Below are 24,675 nucleotides of genomic sequence, written 5' to 3'. Positions count from 1 at the left end.
TGTAACATGTCAGCATTTTTTTTTCTGAGAAAGTTTATACATATGAGGATATGAATCAAACTAGAGTAATCTCTCAAGCTTCATTGGCGGATAAACTCTCTTTGTTAAGCATACATAACCTAACTTTGACAATTAACATAATCCTTATAAACCTAGTATACAGTTTAGCATAAATATAATATTTAAATAATAATACAAAACCAAACTAACCTAAAAATATGTATATTTACTTTGACGACTTGTTATAAAAAGAATAAATAATTTACAAAAGAAAACAAAACAAATAATAATGTTTTTAAACCAATTATACATCACAAGCAAGCAACAGATCAAGGATTAGGTCTACAACAGTCGGTAACTTACTGCCCAATTTATAAAACAAATCTAGGTTTCCTTACCTATAAATGGTCTCGACGATGGGTTACAAAAAAACCCTCACGCGTTTTCTCTCTCCCGAGTCTCCTCCAAACCCTAGCCGCCGCTGATTTCGCTTGCCTCTCTGCCGCCTAAGGCTTTCGCCGGCGGTGTGAGAGGGCTCTGTTTTTCTTCTTTAGCTTGTCGTCCAGTTTAGTCGTTCCAGTAGTGACCCGCTCTCTTCCTCCCCGTCGCACTGAGCAGTCCAACCGTTGCATAGTGATGGTGTGGTGGACGACGAGATCTCGGCTCGCCTTCCTCTCCGAAGACTGGTGGTGGGTCGAAGCTGCTTCGGGAAACCTTCATTGCAGCTTAGGGGCGTTGGATCTGAGTTTCGGATCGCGACCTCCTGTCTCCTCCACCCTTCTGCCGGAGATGCTAGTAGATCGGAGGTGTATGGTTGAGTCGGGTTGTTTAGAGTCTACCGTTTGTTGGGGAGGCTTAAGGTGTGCCGGTGGCCGAGATTTGCGGACATCCTCATAGCCGATGCTTCTTGAGAGCTTCCTCAACTTCTGGTGTCAACAAGGCATCTGCGATGTGGCCTTTCCAATTATGCACCGTGAGGTGATGATATGCTAATCTGGGCTTCAATTCTTTATCATGAGAAGATTAGCATTCGGGTTTTTTTTTTTTTTTTTGTGTGATTAGTTTGGAAAAGTTGTAGCTCTTGCTGGTGGTGTTTCGTGTCTCTTGGTCGGTTCAGTCGGATGTATTGTCCGTTTTAGGTTTAGGACCGGAACAGTGAAAGCCGGAGAGACCAAACTTTTCTGATGATGCGCCGTTGGGTGTTGAAGCTATTGGGACAAGTTCTTAATGTCGATCCAGAGGTTCTCATAGCTGGGTTTTGATTGTTTTCAGTAGTAGTTTTTGGCCTTCTCTGTGTTAGTACTTGTTTTCGTGTCATTAGGTTAATTTAGGTGGTCTAAGAGATGATTTCACTCTGAGTTGTAGAGTGTTATCTATCTCATTGTGGGTAAAAAATGCAATGGTCATCGATTAGGTAGCGTTGGTTCCATCTGGTGTTCCAGGGTTGTACTTGATCAGCCATTGCATTTGTTTTGTGGTCCAAGTCTGTTGGGGCGAATGTAATGTGCCTTTGATTTGGTTGTATCAATTAGTTAATGAAAAGTTGATGTTGAGCCAAAAAAAAAAAAAAATGGTCTCGACGATGGGCTACGGCTGCTCCGGTGTCAGTGGGTGACATATCCGGTGACACACAGTGGCTGATTGACCAATGGCGGTGATCGACGGTGATCGTCGAACGACTGGCCTGGTTCTCGAGTACATTTCTCCTCTCCTTCTTCTCCTTTATCTCTTTGCTTCTAAGGGAGTTCGATCTACAACGGCGGTGGCTTAGCTTGGGATGAGAGCAATACAACAACGAAAACAGCCACGATGCCAACAACAACAAGCCAACGATTATGATGGTGAGCTCCGACGGGGTTAGCGTTCCCAACTCTCCTCTCTCGCCAGAAACAAAGATGGCGCCATACGTATGTATTTACATGTACACGAGATATAAGCAAAACGCAAAACCCTTGTCTTTTGTTCTTTTGATGGCAATAGGGCCTAATGGGCTGCAATTTCAAAATGGCTTACGTTCTAATGTTACACCTCACCTTCTCCAGAGATCACTCTCGGATTTAACAGGGATTGAGCGCCACAGAATATCCATATTGGAACAGAGAGGTTGAACCTCAGTAATTATCTTTGTTTCAAGGAGGAGGCCAGATCGGTAGGATCAGACTCGAACCTCTAGATTTCGTCGCGAGCCCTCAGTAGAATCCTTTTCGCACTACTATGCACGTCAGATTCACCATAACCATGGATAAATTATATTAAAAAAACAAATACACACACACACACAATTACTTTACAAAAATTATGTATTCTACATCTCAGTTAGCAACCACAATCATGTGCACCATTGAACAAACGACAAGAGCCATGGATCTCTTTGTTGAGTATAAATAACACACATTTGTTTGGTGTCATATCAGAAGTTGCGGTGGCTCCATTGATATTGAATGTGATGCAGTTATGTGTATAAGGATTGAAGACCCATAAGGATTACACAAAACACAAAACACGTTGTAACAAACTATTTGGATTTTTGTCTCATATTTTAATTTGCCATCAGCTTATTAGACATAACTAGAAGATATTTGTTTCTAGAAATTTCTACAACCACAATAAAGAAATTAAATGAAGAAACACAAAACTTTATTGACAGAATACAAGTATTATTTAAACTCTCTACTCATACGCATATATATATTTATAAAGCTAATGATATTTAAGAACGTCATCATAATTACACAAGTTAGCACGTACATACAAAATATATATAGCCAGCAAAACTAATAAGGAATAGTGACTCCCTATTAAGTATCCTGATTCAAATATATCAAGTAATTAACACAAAACTCTAATAGATTTGTTTTTCTTTATCTGGTTAACCAAAAAGAAAAAGAAGAACAAGATTTTAAACTATCCTTAGTGTGAATTCGATTGCCATTAAGATAAGGTTTGGTCCACGCAGCGTTTACACACAAAGTCTACAGAGAATGTGATGATAAGTGTATCATACGAAGTTTGTGGTTGCTAAATGTAGACCAACTAATATTTAAACGAGCCTTGTCTCATCAGCATTTCATCAATACAAGCTTATAACTTTCCACATATATATTTTGCAATCAAACAAATCGAAAGATGAAAGGCAAAACTTTGATTCTAAGTGTGCTCGTAATGAGTCTTGTCATGGCGCAGATTCAAGTCGAAGCAAAGAGTTGTTGCTCGAGCACGACTGCTAGAAACTGTTACAATGTATGCCGTCTTCCTGGAACTGCTAGGGAAACTTGTGCAAAACTTTGTGGATGCAAAATTATTAAGGGGAAAAAATGTACTACTCCGCCATATATACATGCCATTCTTGAAAACTCTGGTAATTCCATACTTTTTTCTTTGTTGTTTCATTAAGTTATATCTTTTACATGTTGGACCAAGATTTTCACGATCCAAGAACTTTTTTTTTTTAATTTATTTAAGGTGATGCTGTCAACGAATATTGTAAGTTGGGTTGTGCATCCTCTGTGTGTGGTACCTTGACCACTCTCCAGAACTCCGGTAACGTGAAAACTCATTATTATTATTATTATTATAATAATTATTATTATTATTATTATTATTATTATTATTAGATTTCTGGAACAAGTAAAAAATCACTTAATTTTAATTTTGTTTCGGTGAAATAGATGCAAGTGAAATTGTGAGTGGAGCAGTTGTACAATGCACCGAGGCATGTTCTGAGTTCTGTACCAAGGACTCATCCAATGCAGTTGAAACTGCCTAATAAGGATATCCAAGAACTGTGTTGTTGTTTTTGCTGTTTTCAATAATTGTCGTGTATGTGACAAAAAATGCTAGAGTCTTAAGCAAGCATCTACTATTTCCAGGATTTCTATGTGACGTAGAAGAAGGTCATTGATCCCTAGATTGTTTACCCCTTCTACTTGCTATTATCCAAATAAAGAATAATAATGTGTCCTTATCTTCTATCTACGATCAAAACTCTCGCATTAACGTAATGTTCTTACAATCAGTTCATATCTTGACAACATCCAATGCAAACTTAGCAAAACAGTTAAGACTTACAAATCTCAAATTATATAATTCATTGTATGAACCATTCAGCATGCAATCGATAGGTTGAAGTAATGGAAAACTTATAGTCATGATTGTTAGAGTAGTAACCCAATAACTTCTTGGAGCAAGTTCTTCTAGTTAATCTTACAAGCAAAAGTTTCTTGAGAGCAAAGACTAGTATCAGACGGAGCAAGAGAAGATTGCAACCTCGCAGTCCCAAATTAAAGATGCACATTTTTTGGGATCAAATGATGGCCCAACTTCATCAGACATAATTCCTCCTTCCGGAGCTGGACACGAAAATGTTCGGTGTTTACGGATATCTCTTATTAGCAATTTCGAAAATGTTCTTCGGCATTTAGTAAAGAGACTTACCTAAGGGAAGCACTTACATACAAAGAGTAAACAACGATATATTGCCCGCGTTCAACGATCTTTTCTTTTTATAGTAAGCTCGAAATATTTATCTATATAACACTGCGAATGGATGATAAAATATTTTCTTGCATTCGAACACTTTGAAATTGAAAAGGCTTTTGTCGTAAAGGAAAATCAAAATATAATCTTTTTTGGTTATGCAACTTAGTATATTGTGCCAATGCAAAATCATATCTATATATATAACAAATATTTTTCTGAAACCCATATACATACTTAGTAAACCAATCCACATTCTTAAATGAAGATTCAATGTGCTATACGTATTTCCAATGGCATGTACAAACCAATCGATATTTCAACAAAAAATAAAACTTTATTCAGAAAAAGTAAACAAATCATGGCCACAAGTTAAGCATTCATCATGGTCCCGCGAAAAACAAACAAAAAGAAAACACTGATATATTGCCCACGACAAACAATCTATTCTTTTTACAGTAAACCCGAAATATATATATAAATGGGTGAGTTACTATACTATGTCGTAAATCGATGTTTATTACTAGAATGGGGGGTACGGTGTTTTGATCAAAAATGGCAAAATAACCTTTGGAAAATTGTGTTAGGAAAAAAATAATTACGAAACATGCCATCGTAATTAAAAGCCACGTAGGAAAGAGATCGTTAAAAGGGAGCTGTTTTTGGAGGGAAAATTTCCCGCCAATCCATAAGTCTACCATTGTAGTTACGATAGAGTTATATGAGGTTGGTAGAGTTAGCGAGTAGATGTATGGATTTTCTGAGAGTTATGCGGTAGATTGAAGTAGAATGGTGATAGAGATATAGTTTTATGGTACAGTTAAAAAACTAATAGAGTTACGCGAGAGAGTTATAAATAGCTATGGTAGAGTTAGTTAAAAATGTAGAGTTTTACGGTAGAGAAAGTCACTGCCGTAGACTTAAATTCTTAGAGTTATGGGCGAAATAGAGATATGCGATAGACTTAATTGTAGTGGTGGTAGAGTAAGAAGGTAGAATTGAGTTATATGGCAGACAAATAAATAGTGACAGCAGAGTTATCGTTTCTGATAGAGTTATCGGTAAGAATAGAGTTTTTAAATTATGTTATGGTAGAGTTACTGCTTACTAAAATAGGATAAGATTCATATACTTAGCATTTCGTGTGGTGATAGAGTTAATAATTGAACGTAGATTTAGGTCATCGTTTTACAAGTATCTTATTATATAAACCTTGGTTCTGAAAGTTAGTAACTCACCAGATCGTGACACGTGTTAATTTTAACGATCAGAGATCAAAGTTAAAAACTCACCAGATCATGACATGTGTCAATTTTAACGATCAGAGATCAAAGTTAGTAACTCATCAGATCATGACACATGTCAATTTTAAAAAGTTAGTAACTCATCAGATTGTAATACGTGTTAATTTTAACGATCAGAGATCAAAGTTAAATACTCATCAGATTATGACACGTGTCAATTTTAACGATTAGATATCAAAGTTAGTAACTCATCAGATCGTGACATATGTCAATTTTAACGATAAAAAATCACAGTTTTCAAGATTTGTGAAGGCACATGCGAAGAAAACGAAAATCATGGAGAACCGATTGGCATTCTTAAGAAAAAAGCTTGAACTAATCTCTTTTTATTATATTAAAAATCTTATTATATAAAGTTGGGTTTTCAAATTAGCCACATGTCAAATATACTGATGAAATGTTGACAAGTGTCAAAAATTAAACAGCTAATTAAAAAATAACATTAAATCTAAATAAAATTTACATGTTTATCTAAAAAAAATTTCTTAATCAAAAAGGAAACTTAACAAAACTAATATATTTTCCATTGTAAGCTACTTATGCTATACGTGTTTTGTCAATAAGATTTTGACATGTATAAACAAAAAAGTAATTCACTAAACATGTATATTATTATTAATAAATTATGTCAAAAGAATAAGTTGAGAATAATTAATAAATTATCCTCCTCTCCAGGATATCGTCGCCCTACTTTTGATTCGGGTAAAAATAAGTTGAGAATTTATGATTCGAGAATATTTGAGACGAAGTCATAACTTTAAGTTGTTTTGGTACAATTGAATACTTCTGAAGAGTAAATAGGTCGTTGATCCTTAACATGATTATGACATATGTCATGTTTTGGATTGTATATAGTATAAAGTTTCTATTTTGTATATCTGAATTATCTAAGACTTATATATACTATCATGATTATAATTTTCAAATTTTTATTTTTATTATATTATATTAAATTTCTTTCAATTTCTCAATTTTTATTGGGTTAGTCATAAAATCATAGTGATTGAGTAAATAATTTTTACCAGTTGTTCATCCAATATATTTGGAGCAAAACAATTTTAGTAATTATAAGAACTATAATTATGCTAAAATGAAAGTAAAGCAACATAAAATTTGTTTAATTTGTTTAGAAGACATTTTATAGGTGGTGATAAAGAGCATACTTTAACAATAAAATAATTTTGGGTTTAAGAACATATTTTTAATGGTAAAACATAGAGTAAAATAGTATGTGGTTATTTATTAGATGTTGCTTTGATGAATTTGTTGCATGTAAAATATTTTGTGAATAAGTTGTGAAACGTTTTTGAAATTTGACAATAGTAATATTTGTAATGATGAATATTTGGCAAAAGTTTTAGTGGGATATAATTTAGCTTTAAATTATTATAATAATTGTTATAATATATTAAAAATATAGAAATGTAAATAAATGTATGAAGGTAAATACAAATATTCTCTAACTTAAATTATTTATATATTTACTTTAGAAAACAAAAATTTCTTTATATATTTTTGAAAAATTGTTTTAGATTTAGAATTTATTTTTCAAACAATTTTTAATCCCGCACATCGTGCGGGCCCTTATCTAGTTTTTTAGGTTAAATGAAGTAACCTAAATGGTGAAAAGACAAAAATAGCCTTAACGAAGAGATAACTGAATTTTGTACTAAGTATAAATTGAGAAATAATGTGAGTCTCGAAGTTTTTGAGTGGATTTTCCAACCGACTAAAGAGAATTAGAGTTTTATCTAGGATTCTATGTAAAGATCTAATTGCAAGGAAACCAATGCAACTAATGGCTTGCAAATCGAAGTTAATCTTCATGTGCAAAACTCCTTAGAATTCGGCTCATAATCATCAAATCTATTGAAAAAAAACATTGTGTTGATTTGCATGGTTCGTATGCGCATGTTCTAAGTTAGCTCATACTTATCTTCATGATCTAAAAACAAACCATGTTGTTTTTATTTGCATGGTTCGTATGCACATGTTCTAATCGAGTTTGAGGCAGTTGACTTGTCGGTTTATAAAAGTGATCAAGACAATTGGATATATGCACAATAACTCTAACGGTGGTATGAAGCTACTCAAAAAGTCGATGAAGAGCAAAATGATAAATTTTATAAATTTCAAAAGAAGACAATATAGCAACGGAGGATGTTCTAATTTGTATTTATCCAACCATACAAATAGAGGTATACAACAAGACTATATAAAACACTAGAGCTAATTGTTGTTATTGCACCCTCAGTATCCCAATCCAGATTTTAGTCTCAGAGGGTCATTCTTTGATAACTTGTACTCACCTACACAAATCGCTTGCATTGTAACCTGAGAAATCATAAAAAGCCAAACAAGCAAGTGTTAAACAAGTGAGAAATCTTTTAAATTATCATACCTTTACAAGAACCAAGAAGGGACAAACTGTATACAATAAACTCCCAATATAAAGGCAAAAACATTAAACCAAGTAATCATCAATTTGATAACCGTATAGTGTATCATACAGTCTGTATGACTTCATTCACATATATGGATTCAAAACTAGAAGCGGTTTCACTTTCCAATTACTTAAACAGAGGCAAAATGAAGCCATAAAGCTACTAAATTCGTCTGTCTTGATGCAGAGTACAAACAGAGTGCCAAAACAACCTAGAAAATTATGGAACTTGGTGGAAAGATACACAACAGACATACAAAACCACAGAAAAAAACAAATCTTGATTTAGGTTTACGGTTTTAAAGTTATGACCAAATTCCCAACACATAAGCAGAATGACAACCCTGCGAACAGTCAACTTTGGAAGCAATTTCCCACAGAAAAAAAACCGCACCTTGTTCGTCATCTTCCTCGTCATCTCCACTCTCATCTTCTTCTTTTGGTGGTGGGGACATCTTTGAAGCCTTAGTGTGAGATTCAGAGTGGCGAGGCTGCATGAGATAACAAAAGGAGTAAATAAAGATAAGAACCCAACCCAACATTGATTATTATTAGCTAGACTGTGAGAGAGAGAAAAAAAAAAGAATGGAGTAAACAGAAGCTTCTACCTTGGCACCGATAGATTTGCTTCTGCTACTGTTGTGGTTGTCAACCTCAAAAATGGTTGGGAGATCATTTATCATCTGGAAGAGCCTCTTCCTGAAAACAATTAACGAGTTCAGATGTCAGAGAATATAAAACAATTAACTCTTCAACATTCAAGAGAGGAACTAGAGGCTCTCACATGAACTTTGAATTTAATATAGTCAGTAAAATTGATTCAGCTTGATGTGAAACACAACACTTATGAGTTCACTTTTTATTCATAGAACAAGATATCTTGAGTTTAAAGGAGATTGTAACAACAATAATTGGGTGAAACAATGCCAAAAAGGTTGCAGGTACCATGACGGTTATTGTAATTACCCTATGATGAGAAACCACACAGAACACTAGCTTTATCATAGTTACGTATATGTTAGAAACCAAAAGCTCATGAAGCAAAACAAAAAAAATGCATTTTCCAACACGAATTCTTCCCTAATCCAGACCCAAAAGGAACTCATCTTAACTTGAGTAAAAAAAAAAACAACTCTTGAAAACCAACTAAACAAGCAAAGAATCAATGTGTTACGAAGCTATACAAAGATGTACCAGAAGACTATCTTTATTTCGAATGTGTAATTTATGTCATGTTTCTATTTACCTTCCCTCATGAGCTTGCCATGCTATAACATTGCCTGCTTCTTCTTCTATAACTGGCTATTCTCCAGGGACAGCGTTGAGTGTGTCTGAAGAAGTGAAGCCACTGTCACTGATAAATCTGCTTCCACTGTATACAAAACGAGATTGCTATTAGTTAATAATACCAGATTCAATGTGCTAGGTATCTGACGAAAGAATTACAAATGTAACTATACACAATCATCTAACCCAACAAAAAAAAGGCGTCAAATGCTAAAGGCGATATCGTTTCTCTAAACTACGAAACAAACATTTTGAGGCGTCAAATCAAAAGTCTAAGCTGAATACAAACCTGGCGAAGATACATCAGAAGCTAAAGGCGATATCTTTTCTCCTTGGCTCGAACCAGCATCATTCACCGATAGCCAAAACGAAGTCCGCAACCTTAAATCCGCATGAAAAGAAACGCAACCGAAAGAGACCTCCACCGCCAACTCCTGAAGCAGATACCACTACCACTACCTAATTCGAGAACCCTGCTTCTCATCGAAAGCCATGCCTCGGCGGAAGAAAAAACCACCAATCCAAAATACCACTCAAACCTTCCTCATGTCGGAATCGAACCACCGCAACCCCATTTCTCATTCTCAAATCTCCAATCAAAGCCGCAACAAACAAGAAAAAGAGAAGCAAAAGCTTCTGGCCTGAGAAAGGGAGGTCGGAACCGGCGCTAGGTCAGCCACCGCGATCCGGCCTCAGATCTACATTTTTTTCCGGCGGCTAGAGCTCGAGAGAAAAGAGAACTAGGTTTATATTTGTTTTTCTTTGGTTTTATATATATTTAAGTTTCTTTAAACCAAAAAATAATTCATAATGGCACTTATGTAATTCAAAGATTATAAAGGTGGTTATATGACTTTTCCCAACAAATGTATACTACTCTAGTAAGTGAAACGAATAAGGACCTATTCTAGTAATAAACACCGATTTATGTACTAGTATAGTCATTCTTTCTATATATATACATAGATATATTATTTTTCTGGTTGAACTGAATTTTATAGTATCAGTAAACATTTTGTTTTATCGATCACGAAAGCTATAAAATATTTAGTACTCTAGAATTATCAGTTAACTCTAACACACTTACTCGATGGATGAAACTTATTTCAAATATTTTAGCACACCACTCAAATTACTAGGCAACAACCATTTATTTGGTCCCATTATCTATATATACATTTTTTGAGACATTTATAAAATAAATTATAAAGTTGGCACTTATTTACAGGCATGTCATGGGCATTAAATAATTTATTTAATAAACATATTAAATTTACCTATATTCAAATCTTATTATAGAAACTAAATGTTTTAAAAGGTAACAAACATAATTGGAAATGTATGTAGATTTTATTTTCTTATTTTATAAGAAGATGAATGAAGAGGTTCACCCCTAGGAATTAATCCAAGTATTATTCTTTACTTGATAAAAATTTTAAAAATTGATTTGATAAAAAGTGACTTTTAATTCATATACTATATTTTACTTTCATGGGTTTCGTATGATGAGTTTTTGCAAATTAAAAATATTTGAACATGTTGCGTGATCCGCCTAGCATGGCGGATTTGGACTATAGAACCAACACTAAAATTATTAGTTTATTTCATATACTCACTACAAAAAATATATACATTGATAGCACCTCGTAATAGCACTAATTTCAAAACTGCTATCAAAGTTTAGTTTATAATTTTGTTACAATATGATAGCATTGTATAAACGCTATAATAGTGTTTTTAAGAAGCGGGAACTAAAATCACTTATTCCGCCAAACACTTAGCAAAATTTACCAAAAAATAAAAATACTAAACACTCTCGCTTCACTTATCGCACTCTCTCTCCTTCACTTCACCCCTTTTCTCTCGAAACCCTAAAATCTCGAGAGGCAATTCCTCGCCGTTGCCGCTTCTGAAGCACTGCCGGACTTAATTAAGCACCGCCGTTTCCATTCTTTTGGTTTGTTCGAGTCTCTCTCCCAGTTACCCGTAAATCTCTTACACATACCAATTGGTTCGCCAATCGCCGTCGCCGTCACCGCCCTCTGAAGTACCGCCGGAGTTAACTTCTGGATTTGAGCTCCACTATTGTTTTCTTCCTCATATGATTGTTTTATATAAGTTTTGATTTTTGGACATGCAATAGATTTTTTCAATTGATTCAGAGCATATTAGTATCCGATTAGTTACGAAATTGATTCACAGTTATGAAATTGGAACAATACACAGTTATTTTTCGACATGCAATAGATTTGTTTAATTGTATCCGATTAGTTATGTATCCAATTAGTCTCTTCAATTTTGTTTAAGTATCCGATTTTGTTATGTATCCAATTGAAACTTATACTCTTTCTCTAATTATGTTTTGCAAGTGTTGCTAAGTGTACATCTTGGAACTGAACAAGATTTTATTTATCTCCATTTACAGCACAGGTTAGTTGCTTCTTTCTTTCTGTCTCTTATGTGTATTGAACAATTTTTTTTTCTGTTTGGTTGTTTCTAAATATTGTTTGTGATTGCTATTGATTTAATATATGTGATATAGTTGTCTAAATACTGTTTGTGTTTTTGATTGCTATTGATTTAATATATGCGATATATGTGTGTGTGATTGTGATTCATGTCTAAGATTCTGTCAATAAATCGTATATGTTGTTTATGTAGTAAGGTTAGATCATATAATGGTGGACAAGGATTGGGTGCATCTTTGTAGGTATATCATTGCATAAATTATTCTGGTTAGGCTAGCTTAAGTAGGGGTTTAGAGAGTTTACCTTTTTTTTTCTCTTCAATTATGCAATGAAGAGCTGATCCAGCTTACAAGAGAGGGCTATAAATTTTGTACGAGTTGTGGCTGCTGATTTGGGAGATGGTGATATGATTATATGTCCTTGCATTGACTGTCGTAACATTGACCGTCACTCAGCCAGTGTTGTAGTTGACCATCTTGTTACAAGGGGTATGGATGAGGCTTATAAGTGGCGGTCAGATTGGTATCATCATGGAGAGTTAAAGTCTGGGGTTGAAGGTGACAATAAAGCCAGTCAGTTTAATGATGAGATATATGGGTTATATCAAGCTGTTGAGTTCATGGATGATGACTTTGTCAGAAATGCTGAACTCGGTGAGATTGCAGAGTGTGAGGACAAGAAAGAAGATGAGTTTCTTGCAAAGCTTGCAGATGCTGTAACACCCTTATATCCAAGTTGTGTTAATCACAGTAAACTCTCGGCAATTGTGTCCCTATTCAGACTTAAGACACAGAATGGCTGGAGACATTGCCGGAAATGTTACTAGAGGACAATGTGCTACACACGTCACTATATGAGGTGAAGAAATTTCTTAAGTCATTTGATAAGGGCTACCAGAAGATTCATGCATGTGTTAATGATTGCTGCTTATTCAGAAAGAAGTACAAGAAGCTCGATAATTGTCCTAAATGCAAGGCTTCTAGATGGAAGACGAACATGGTTACTGGTGAAGTAAAGAAAGGTGTTCCACAGAAAGTGTTATGCTACTTTCCCATAATCCCACGGCTGAAGAGAATGTTGAGGTCCGAAGAGATGGCTAAGGACTTAAGGTGGCATCAGACTAACAAGAGCAACGATGGTAAACTCCGCCACCCTGTGGATTCAGTAACATGGGATCAGATGAATGCCAAATATCCTTCCTTTGCAGCTGAAGAAAGGAATGTGTGGCTTGGTCTTTCCACAGATGGATTTAATCCATTCAATATGAAGAACAACAACTACAGTTGCTGGCCTGTTTTGCTAGTAAACTACAATTTGCCACCTGACTTATACATGAAGAAGGAGAACATCATGCTTACATTGTTGATACCTGGACCACAACAGCCTGGTAATAGCATTGATGTATACTTAGAGCCGCTCATAGAGGATCTTAACCATCTCTGGAACAATGGAGAGACAACATATGATGCATTCAGTAAATCAACTTTTAATCTGAAGGCAATGCTGCTTTGGACGATTAGTGACTTTCCGGCTTATGGGAATCTTGCAGGCTGCAAAGTAAAGGGTCAGATGGCCTGTCCATTAGGTGGAAAAATACAGACAGTTTGTGGTTGAAGTTCAGCCGAAAACATGTCTATATGTGCCATCGAAAGAGACTGCCACCAAAGCATAGTTTCATATTAAAGAAGTCGTGGTTTCATGGAAAAACTGAACATGGGAGAAAAGGAAGGATATTGTCTGGGCAAGAAATTTCTCAAAACCTAAAAAATTTCAAAAATAACTTTGGAAATTGGAAACGATCTGCGCGCAAGAGGAAAAAGACTGGGTGTACTAGTATAAAGTCTGATAAAGAGGAGTTATCTAGTGAGTCAGAAGAGGATGAAGAAAATGATGTAAATGTAGATGAGGGAGAGTTATCAAGATGGAAGAAAAGGTCTATATTTTTCAAGTTACCGTATTGGGAAGTATAATTTTATTTTCGAATTTTATAGTTATTTTCCATTACACTTTGTGTAAACTTATAGTTATTTATTGTATTTGTTCTGTTTATTTCTTAGGATCTTCCTGTGAGGCATAACTTAGATGTTATGCATGTAGAAAGGAATGTGGCTGCAAGTATTCTCTCTAATTTGTTACAGTGTGGGAAATCAAAGGATGGTCTAAATGCCCGTAAAGATTTGGAGTATCTTGGTATAGAAGGATTTGCACCCTAGGATTCAAGGGAAAAGAACATATCTACCTGCAGCTCCTTGGTCTTTATCAAAGAAAGAGAAAAAAATATTATGTAGTCGTCTTGTTGATTTCAAAGGACCAGATGGCTACTGTTCAAACATAGCGAGAGGCGTATCTTTAGACGACTGCAAAGTAACAGGTCTGAAATCACACGACTATCACGTGTTAATGTAGCAACTCCTTCCGATTGCACTTAAAGGTTTGTTGCCAAAAGGTCCTAGGCTAGCGATTGTACGCTTATGTGCATTCTACAACCACTTGTGTCAGCGAGTAATTGATAGAGAGCAGATTTTGGTAATGGAAGCTGAGGTTGTTGAAACGATATGCATGTTTGAAAGATTTTTTCCGCCAAGTTTCTTCGATATCATGGTGCACTTGACGGTTCATCTAGGAAGGGAAGCTCGGCTAGGTGGACCAGTCCATTTTAGATGGATGTACCCTTTTGAGAGGTATAAATTTTCTCTTTTTGTTACTGTTAATATGTTCATTTTGTTCATTTCTAACCTATAAGTCTTCAACATTTCACAGGTACATGAAAGTTCTCAAAGACTTTGTGAGAAATACTGCGAGACCAGAGGGGTGTATTGCTGAGTGTTATCTAGCCGAAGAATGCATTCAGTTTTGTAGTGAATTCTTAAAGAAGTCTACAAACGTACATGAAAAGCTAGATAGAAACACTGACTATGATAATAGTTCTATTCTAGAGGGTCGTCCTATATCCGCTGGAACTTCCATAACTCTTTCAGAAATGGATAACAAAACAGCTCATCTTGCTGTCATCCAAAATATGGCTGTGGTTGAACCTTATATCGAGTAAGCATATTTTTTTTTTCTCTTATCATTTACAATTACATTTGCAGTCTCTCATGAAACTTATTATTATTAATTTTGTACAACTGAGCATCTTCAGCATCTACAAGACACAAATGGAAGATGTCGACATGATGCATCAGTTTTATGGGCTACGCACACTGAGAATTTTGCATCTTGGTTAAAACTACAGGCAAGTTTCATCAATTCTACTATTTTTGGTTATTATTTAATGTTTATGTTTGATACCACTTGATTAAATTTCATCAAGTCTGACTTTTTATTTTGTTTTATTTGTTGTAGATACCACTTGATTCAGACTGCTATGGAGAAGTTCTAAAATGGTTGGCTTATGGTCCACGTTGCACTGCACGGTCATATACGGGTTACATAGTGAATGGTCAACGGTTTCATACAAGATCAGTTGATAGGAAAAATCAGAATAGTGGGGTTTTTTATGAGGCGACGTCAGTCTGTAGGGCTAGTGCGAAAGACACTTCACAAGTGGTTGATTTGGTATCCTACTACGGCAGAGTGATAGACATCATACTGTTAAATTATAATGTTTTTTATGTTCCTCTTTTCCGGTGTCAATGGGCAGTATTGGGTAATGGAGTTAAGATAGAAGATGGTTTCACATTAGTTAATTTGAATCATAGTCAAGTCTCCTTTTTAAGAGATCCATATATATTAGCCTCGCAAGCAAAGCAGGTGTTTTACTTACGGGAAGACGCAGAATCAAGTTGGCATGTTGTTATGCGAGGTCTTTCAAGAAGATATAAGAAAGATTTGGATGATGGGATTGGAGACATTGGACCATTACCGTCAAATGTGGACATGGATGAATCTGAAAATGCCCGAAATGATTGTGAAGGCATATATGTCTGAAATGGAGTTTGTTAGTCATTTACATTCTTCTAATTGTTTATTTGCTATGTCTGATGAGTGCTTCATAATTGTTTGATTTGTAGTTGTGTTTGTTTGTTATGTTTGATGACTGCTTGGTAATTGTTTGTTTGCTATGTCTCATGACTGGTTATTAATTAATGACATGGTAATTGTTTATTTTCAGGTGAATTGACATGGGACGACCGAAGAAGAATGTAGGGAACATAAAAAATAAAAAGAACTCTGATGAGCCAGAATTCGTGTGTACATTGCTTCCACAAACTGAGCAGCCTACAAGAGAGCAGCCTACAGGAGAGCAGCCTTTAGGAGAGCAGCCTTTAGAAGAGCAGCCTTTACAAGAGCAGCCTTTACAAGAACAACCTTTAGAAGAGCAGCCTTTAGAAGAGCAGCCTACACGTAAGAGAAAGCGAGGACCAACAAGGATGAAAGACATCGCAAAGGATCCAAATAGCAGAGTACATGTAGACTTCACTTTCATGGGAGAACATTATGGTCCTGGGTCTGTTAAGTTGTCATCGTATCTGGGTCCATTGGTACGAGAACACGTTCCTGTGACAGTTGAAAAATGGTCAAAAATTACTGAGGATGTCAAGACAGTGCTTTGGAAATCTGTCCAGATAAACTTTTCTCTACTTTGACATCTACTTACTTAATAGCTGGTTTAAATATTTATTCTTAAAATGTGATTGATTACACGTAAGGTTTGAATTAGACGAAGATTACCAAAAGACTGTCGTGCTTAAATAGATGAGAGGCTTGTGGAGGTCATCAAAGTCACGACTGGTTAAGAAAATTAGGGAGGCTCACACTAACCAACAAATGATGAATATGCGACCTAAGAATGTTAATCCAAATTGTTGGTGTAAATTTGTGAAAAACAAAACTAGCAATGAGTTTAAGGTATTATTTTTTAATTAAGTTAGTTAATTTTATGTTTGTTTTTGGATCTAATATGACATATCTACAATCATGCGTTAGGTCCTAAGCGATAGCTATAAGGAAAGGAGACGCAAACAGATACCACACACTTGTAGTTGCAAAGGAATGGTTAGACTAGCTGAAGAATTGGTAAGGTTAATGCAATTACGTTGTTAATTCTCAGCACTTAAAAAGTATTTTGAATGATATATTGTTTATTTGTTTAGAAACAAGAAAGTTCAGATCATTCTGAAGTGTCAAGACTAAAGGTGTGGGTGAAATCGCGTACTAGAAAGGATGGGACACCCGTGAATACAAATGCAGCTGAAAAAATTGTAAGTTATAATTTAGTATGCTCGTTAATTAGGTTTTTAGATTAACTCGTTAATTTATATTTAAATTATACTGTTTTCACCTGTAAATGACTACATTTGCAGGAAAAGGCAGCAGAACTTGTTAATTCTGATAATCCATCAGTTGCAATAAATGTAGGACAAGATACACTAACCCAACTCTTAGGACCAGATAATCCTGGTCGATTGAGGGCAATGGGCAGAAATATGAGTAAGACCAAATTAGCTTGTTTCCAAGTTAAGCACAAGTGTTTCGTTGAAATGGAAGAGAATCAAATTAAGCTCAAGCACAAGGTTACTGAACTACAAAATGAAATTTTTAATCTGAAGAACCAGGTAATGCACTATTCTATTTGTACAATAAGCTGATTGATAATGATGTAAACTTTGTTTCATATTTTTCTTGCATTTTACAGAGACAAGCAGCTGAAGTTGGTGAAAATTCAGCTGCAAGGGTAAGTGATTAATAATCCATTATATTGATTTCTTTATAACTATACACTCTGTTTTTTATTTAATAATCTAAATTTGCGTAGAGTGTGAACAAAAAAAACACAACCAAAGTGTATTTTGATTGACTAGGCTGGTGATGCTGTGAATGTTGCTGAGGGACGTATTATATCGACGGATCCAGATGATGTTGTGAATGAGATTCGTTTAGGTCCTTTAGATTATAAAGTATTGGTTGACACTGCCACTGTACCCGAAGCATTCCTTTGGAGACCTGCTAGTGAAATGTTCACGATTGAAGAATCTGTTGGGCACATGATTGCATGGCCTGCCACGAAGTGTGTTAATCTAGAACAGGGAGACCACGAAGAGGATATGACACCACTTGTAAAGTTTCTATCTTGTTTATTAATTAATAAGTTTGTACATATTATAGATCATCTAGAATACTAAAGTGATTTATTAATGTTTTTTACAGGGCACAAGAACCAATTCTTCGAACAAATGCAAACTACTTGATCTGTCTGACGATGATGTAGTTGTTGCTGAAGGCCGTTGGAACACACAAGATCAGAAAGCTTTGGTGAATGGACTTCCACTCGGACCAAAGGGTGTCAAAGTTTTTGTTGATGTGGTACGCGAACCCAACACATTTATTTGGAGGCCTACAGTAGATGTGACATACATAGAGGACTGTTTACTGTCTTTTGTAGCATGGCCTGTCACCAAGGTTGTCTTTGAAAACAACCTAGATGAAACAGGTCAGTTATCTCCTACTCAAAAGTCTGCATCTAAATCGCATAAGACACAAACCTCAGCATCATGCGAGAAGTCTCCAAGAACAGTTCAAAAATCTAATGCAATGGAAACTCAAATAGCTGCACAATCACCTCTTCGAAGATCTCCGGTAACTTATATTTATATGTTCTGAGAAGTTGATTATGGTTATCTCTCGTTCCTGTAGTAATTGGTTGATATTGTCAAATTGTCAGCGAAAAAATGGAGCTATCAAGGAAAATCAGAAGTGTAAGTTAATGGATATTAGCGGAAGGAAGCGGGTTGTTGCTGAAGGACGGGTGCATTCAACTGATCTAGAGCAAAAGGTACACTGTGTTCGCTTGGGTCCTAACGCTGTGCGAGTTTGGATAGATATAGTCAAGGTAGATGACGCAGCGGTTTGGAGGCCATCAGATGAGATTGAGTATATGAGAGATGCACTTGGTTCATCAATCGCATGGCCAATTGATCAGTTGGTTATCTATTGACTGTTATAAACTGATGCTTTTGGTAAGTATTATTTACTGTGATCCTTGTGCTTTTAGTATTTCATGTGCAACACTGATATAAGACAATGTCCATTATTGCAGGGGATGAAGCAACTTTGGTCCAGCTAGTTTAAGACAACTTTGGTCCAGACAATGTCTTATGTATTTCGAATTTGGAATGTTTTATGTTGTGCATTTTGGATTTGGAATTGTGTTTGGTATTGTGCTTGGGATGTTATTCACAATGCTTTTGAGATCTTATATAAATGGTATCTTTTTCGGAAAATTACAGATTATATATATTACATATGATAGCATGTTCTATTTTAAAAGATAGCACTAAGTCATCTATATAATAGCAGGAGAAAAATGTTATATGCAACTATAATAGCAAAAAAAAAAGATGTTATAATATACATCATAGAGAATAAACTTAATTATGTAATAAGGTAATACAACACGAAAAAGAGTTATGAAAACATAAATTACGGCAAAAAATATTTGCTATTGTACAATGATATATCATAGCACCCAATTTGAGTTGTTAGAAAAAATTAAAAATTTTTATAAATTGTTATGAAAAAATAAAATTAAAATTTTTATAAATTGTTATGAAAAAATAAATAACGGCATTCAGATATTGCTACGAAAAAACTAAATTAAAACATTTAACTAACGTTATTGTATATGAACTTATTATAGCTCAGAAAAATAACGCTATCGTAGATGGGGTATCTACCATAGCTGCCGATATAATAGCATTTATGAAATCGCTATGTATTACATATGATAGCATATTTTCCAAGCTAACAATGTACGTCTTTCTTGTAGTGACTATAAATTTGTAGTTATAGTTTGGAAAATTAACTTAAAAATTGTTTAGTGTATGAACTACAAAATATTACACATACTACAATACATCCTTAATATTCCCAAAAAAAAATTGTATACACATAAAAATATACACTAACATACCATATATGCATATATCTCTGTTTAATTATTGAAAACAAAACTAAATCTTTTAAAATTTTATATTCTATCTAATAATAAATTTAATGTAATAAGGTTTTAAACTGTATAAAACGTAAGAAGGAGAAAAAATATTCTAAATAAAATTAAAAATTAATTAATTAGAAATTTAAAAATAAAATAAACTAAAAACTATTATTTAAAATACAATAATTTATAATTTAGTCACGCAGTGTATCGCGGGTGAAAACCTAGTATAAATCAAAACTCCAATACAAAACAAAAGAGTTTGTAAAAAAAAAAAACACGTTGTAACAAACTATTTGGACTTTTGTCCCACCCCAAATTATAAGAACATACATAATAATTACACGGTTAGCACAAATATATGCAATATATAACCAGCAGAACCAATACGAAATATTGAATATTAAGTATCAGATTGCAATTAAGATAAGGTTGGTCCACGCAGCAGGTACAGACAGACTCTAGAGCATGTGATGATAAACATATCATACAAAGTTTCTGGTTGCCAGTCGTAGAACCAACTAGTATATAAATGAGCCTTGTTTTTTTTTTTGTTAAAGATATATAAATGAGCCTTGTTTCATCACCATTTCATCAATACAATCTTATAACTCTCCACATATACATTTTGCAATCAAACAACTGAAAGATGGCAGGTAAAACTTTGATTCTAAGTGTGCTCATAATGAGTCTTGTCATGGCGCACATTCATGTCGAAGCAAAGAGTTGTTGTCCGAGCACGACTGCTAGAAACTGTTACAATGTTTGCCGTCTTCCTGGAACTGCTAGGGAAACTTGTGCAAAAATTTGTGGATGCAAAATTATCAAGGGGACAAAATGTCCTCAGCCATATACACATGACATTTTCGAAAACTCTAGTAATTTCATCTTTTTTTCTTTGTTGTTTCATTAAGTTATATCTTTTACATGTTGGATCAAGATTTTGATGCAAGTTCTAAGAATTTAATTTTTTAATTTTTTAAATTTAAGGTGATGTCGTCAACGAATACTGCAAGTTGGGTTGTGCATCCTATGTGTGTGATACATTAACCACTCTCCAGAACTCTGGTAATGCAAAAAGTCATTAATATATATTTTTTATTATTAATAGATTTTGGAGCATATAAAAAATCAATTAATTTTAATATTGTTTCTGTAAATTAGATGCAAGCGAAATTGTGAATGGAGCAGCTGTACAATGCACCGAGGCATGTTTTGAGTTTTGTACCAAGGGCTCATCCAATGCAGTTGAAACGAGAATTCATCTCTAGTGTCCCTATACCAGAAATTTATCTCTGCATTACCCCCACTTAATCTCACTACCCCTTTTTTTAACGAAAGGACGAAACTACCCCTCTAACAATTTTTAAAGAATAGTTGTACCATATATCTCCTAGTTGCACCTTGCATAGTTGTACCATATATCCCCTAGTTGTACCAGTTGCACCATAGTTGTACCAGTTGCACCTTGCATAGTTGTACCATATATCACCTTGCATAGTTGTACCATATATCCCCTAGTGGGATTCGAACCCTGGGCGCGCACGCGTGCGCATGGAGCTCACAACCACTAAGCTACTATGTTTTTCGTTGAACAATTACTTATTTAATTATATTTAACCTAAAACAATCTTCATTAAGGGTAATATTGTCCTTTTACCATTGAGGGAGTTTTGAAAATTTGTTTTGATAGAAAGGGTGTTATGAGATTTTAGCTCAGTTGAAACTGCCTAACAAGCATATCCACGAACTATGTCTTGTTGTTTTTCCTGTTTTCAATAATCGTCCTGTATGTCACAAAAAAATGCTAGAGTCTTGAGCTAGCTTCTACTATTTCCAGGTTTTCTATGTGACGTAGAATAAGGTCATTGATCCCTAGATTGTTTACCTCTTCTACTTGCTATTATCCAAATAAAAAATAAGAATGTGTCCTTATCTTCTATGATCAAAACAAACTCTCGCTTTAACGTAATTTTCTTACAATCAGTTCGATATCTTGACAACATCCGATGCAAACTTAGCAAAACAGTTAAGACTTACAAATCTCGGATTATATAATATCTTGTATGAGCAGAGCATTCAGAATGCAATCGATAGGTTGAAGTAGTGGAAAACTTTTTATTTAGTAATGGAAAACTTATAGTCATGATTGTTAGAGTAGTAACCCAACAGACCTTTCGTTTTGGTGAACAGTAACCCAATAGACTTTAAACACAAGGGAACGGTGAAATTCTCGGTAGTATATTGTGGACTGAATGATTACACCAAATACTTCTAATTATGAGTAGTTTAAAGCTAAAGCTAACGTTTGATTTTAGTGTTTTAGACTGCAATTAAATTGGCAAAGATAAGTAACCGGCTGTAAAAAATATTAATCCCACTACGTTTGATTTTAGTGTTTTAGACTGCAATTAAATTGGCAAAGATAAGTAACCGGCTGTAAAAAATATTAATCCCACTCATTATTAATAAATTTATTATTAAAATAAATAAATTTGTGAGTATAATTCTAAATATCTAAAACGAATCCAAAATATTAATTGATTTATTTATTCTGATCATAAATTTTAAAAAATGAAATAAAAAGGTAATTTTTTTTTCACTCTATCGCAAAGAAACAAATCGAGTTTCTCTATATATAAAGAAAACTAGGATTTAACCCATGGAACACCACGAGACAACTATTTAATTTTATTTATAATGATGTTTGATTTTAACGGTATTTAATTTAGTAATAAAATTATATATTTTTAATATTTAGTATTTTTTATATTTAAGCGGTATTACAATTATTCTTAAAGTATTATAATTTTATCTGGATAAAATACTAAAATTATGATATATAACTGTTTGTATAATGTATAATTAATCAGAATAATATTTTGTATTTATTTAAAATAATACTATTATTTTTTGTTTAATATATAATTATTTAATTTAACTGATTGTTTATTTTTTAGTGTATGCAGTTTAATACTTGATTTTTTTTTACTATTATATTGGGACACATATATAAAAACAAATTTTCTATTAATAAGGAATTTAGGTAGAATTAATTAGTTTCTATAAAAAAAATTGATTTTGCCAATCTACCATATTTTACTTATTGCTTTTAGTGCAATTTTGTAGGGACTAAAATTTTAAATAAGCAAAATTAAAAGGGTAGAACCCAAAATGTACTTCAAAAATGTATATATAGATAATAATAATATCTATTTCAAAAGCGAAAATAGAAATGAATTAAAGTAAATTTAGAGTTTATAGAAGAATGAAGATGGTGAGTTTGCGATGCTCTTATGTAGTACGATAGACTTTATAAGCTAATCTGGAGACGGGCTTCCTCACATATTGACATTTATGGAGGAGACACACAAGTGCAAATCGAATGCGACATTTGTCGATAAAAAGGTGGAATAAATAGCTCTACATCTTAGAGCTGCAAAGGAGGAGAAACTGGCAGTTCAGTCAGCAAAGAAATTCACCAATAGACTACCAATTATCCCTAGTCGAGAAAGATGACGTTTTCCACTCTCTAAGTTTTCATACTTTAATTTAATTATTGCATAGTAGTTATTTTATTTCCAAATTTCTCAGTATCAAGTAGAATTAAGAAAACGCAGAGATGTGGTGTGGGCTCAATCCGGTTTGACAAAGGTTTTGGAGCAAGTTCTTCAAGTCAATCTTACGAGCAAAAGTTTCTTGGGAACGAAGAAAAGCATCAGAGGGTGCAAGAGAAGATTTATAACTCTTTGACCGCCAATTTTCTTAGTGGACTCCATATCTACTACAAATCTATGAGCCAATATTACCCCTAGGAGTGAACCTAAGTATTTTTCTAAAATTATATTAGTTTGCTTTAAAAGTTTGAGAATGAAATAATAATCCTTTCACCACAGAATTTATTAGAATCACAACAATTATGATATTAATCCACTAAAACTAACTGTTAAAAAATGTTTTTTTCACTTATGAATAAGATTCACAAAAATCTCAACATAGTACATATTTTGGAAATCGATAATATTTAAATTTTTTGAGATACTGAAATTGCCCAACAATAATCTATTCTTTTTAGAGTAAACCCGCAATACTATATATACATATATATATATATAGATATAGATATATTATTCTTTTGGTTAAAGTGAATTTTTTAATTTAAGTGAACATTTAGTTTTTATCGATCACGAAAGCCTGTAAAATATTTACTACTCTAGAATTATCAGTTAACTCTAACACACTTACTCGAATGGGTGATTTTTTTTCCAAATATTTTAGTACACCACTCAAATTATTTAGGCACTAATCATTTATTTGGTCCCAACATATACAAAACTCCAATACAAAAAAAAAAAAAAGAAAGAGTTTGTTAAAACAAAAAGAAACACAAAACACGTTGTACAAACTATTTGGATTTTTGTCTCATATTTTAATTTGCGATCAGCTAGACAGAACTAGAAGGAGATTTGGTTATAACCTATAACTAGAAGAGATTTAGTTATAACTTATAACTAGAAGTATTTTCAAAAAAAAAAAAAACTTATAACTAGAAGAGATTTGGTAGAAGCTCTCACAACCACGAGAGAGTTGGTTAAAAATAAGAAAGAATTAATCAAATGTTATCCAAAAGTTGGTTTATTACTCAAATCTATAAATCTTTTGAAAATTACTAGAATGTTTAGTGCCCTGGGTGTAATTACAATTTACCCCTTGGGTTTTGTTTTCCGAATTTGAGTAAAAAAAAAAAATACACATCAACAA

General features: G+C 33.9%; 3 protein-coding genes, 1 long non-coding RNA gene and 2 pseudogenes across 8 annotated transcripts in view; 5 read left to right on the top strand and 1 right to left on the bottom strand.

The window, feature by feature from the left end:
- Positions 1–21,700, top strand: part of LOC104770619 (thionin-like) — a 47,382-nt gene extending 25,682 nt beyond the window's left edge. The window contains exons 2-5 of one of the 5 annotated variants that reach the window (XR_015592509.1): positions 3,153–3,358; positions 3,463–3,540; positions 3,669–3,819; positions 3,888–3,984. Coding sequence is in view for 3 of the 5 variants with exons in the window: in XM_010495073.3 (XP_010493375.2) it covers positions 3,127–3,358; positions 3,463–3,540; positions 3,669–3,766 (408 nt within the window). In the remaining 2 variants the exon portion in view is untranslated. Of the gene's footprint in view, positions 1–2,961; positions 3,359–3,462; positions 3,541–3,668; positions 3,985–21,644 lie in introns of those variants that run through there. The other 4 variants (XR_015592507.1, XM_087504415.1, XM_087504416.1 and 1 more) reach the window with 4 other exon arrangements.
- LOC147918749 (uncharacterized) lies at positions 7,883–10,274 on the bottom strand. The gene is made up of 5 exons (XR_015592217.1): positions 9,800–10,274; positions 9,470–9,595; positions 8,832–8,922; positions 8,618–8,714; positions 7,883–8,114 (listed from the first exon to the last, which is right to left on the bottom strand). It is a non-coding gene; the product is annotated as an uncharacterized LOC147918749 (long non-coding RNA).
- Positions 12,469–15,908, top strand: LOC104772459 (uncharacterized; annotated as a pseudogene).
- LOC147918748 (uncharacterized) lies at positions 16,406–18,581 on the top strand (annotated as a pseudogene).
- On the top strand, positions 18,625–18,915 carry LOC147918747 (uncharacterized). Its single transcript, XM_087506198.1, has one exon. The coding sequence runs from the start codon at positions 18,685–18,687 to the stop codon at positions 18,913–18,915; it is 231 nt and encodes a 76-aa protein (XP_087362324.1). The 5' UTR covers positions 18,625–18,684.
- Positions 20,488–21,886, top strand: LOC147918746 (thionin-like). Its single transcript, XM_087504414.1, has 3 exons — positions 20,488–20,792; positions 20,905–20,982; positions 21,079–21,886. The coding sequence occupies exons 1-3, from the start codon at positions 20,564–20,566 to the stop codon at positions 21,183–21,185; spliced, it is 414 nt and encodes a 137-aa protein (XP_087360540.1). The 5' UTR covers positions 20,488–20,563; the 3' UTR covers positions 21,186–21,886.
- Positions 21,887–24,675: the final 2,789 nt, after the last annotated feature.

This window comes from Camelina sativa, chromosome 20, assembly GCF_030686135.1.
Source record: "Camelina sativa cultivar CO46 ecotype springtype chromosome 20, ASM3068613v1".
Classification (NCBI taxonomy): Eukaryota; Viridiplantae; Streptophyta; class Magnoliopsida; order Brassicales; family Brassicaceae; genus Camelina; species Camelina sativa.
This window is presented reverse-complemented; position numbering and strand designations above follow the sequence as displayed.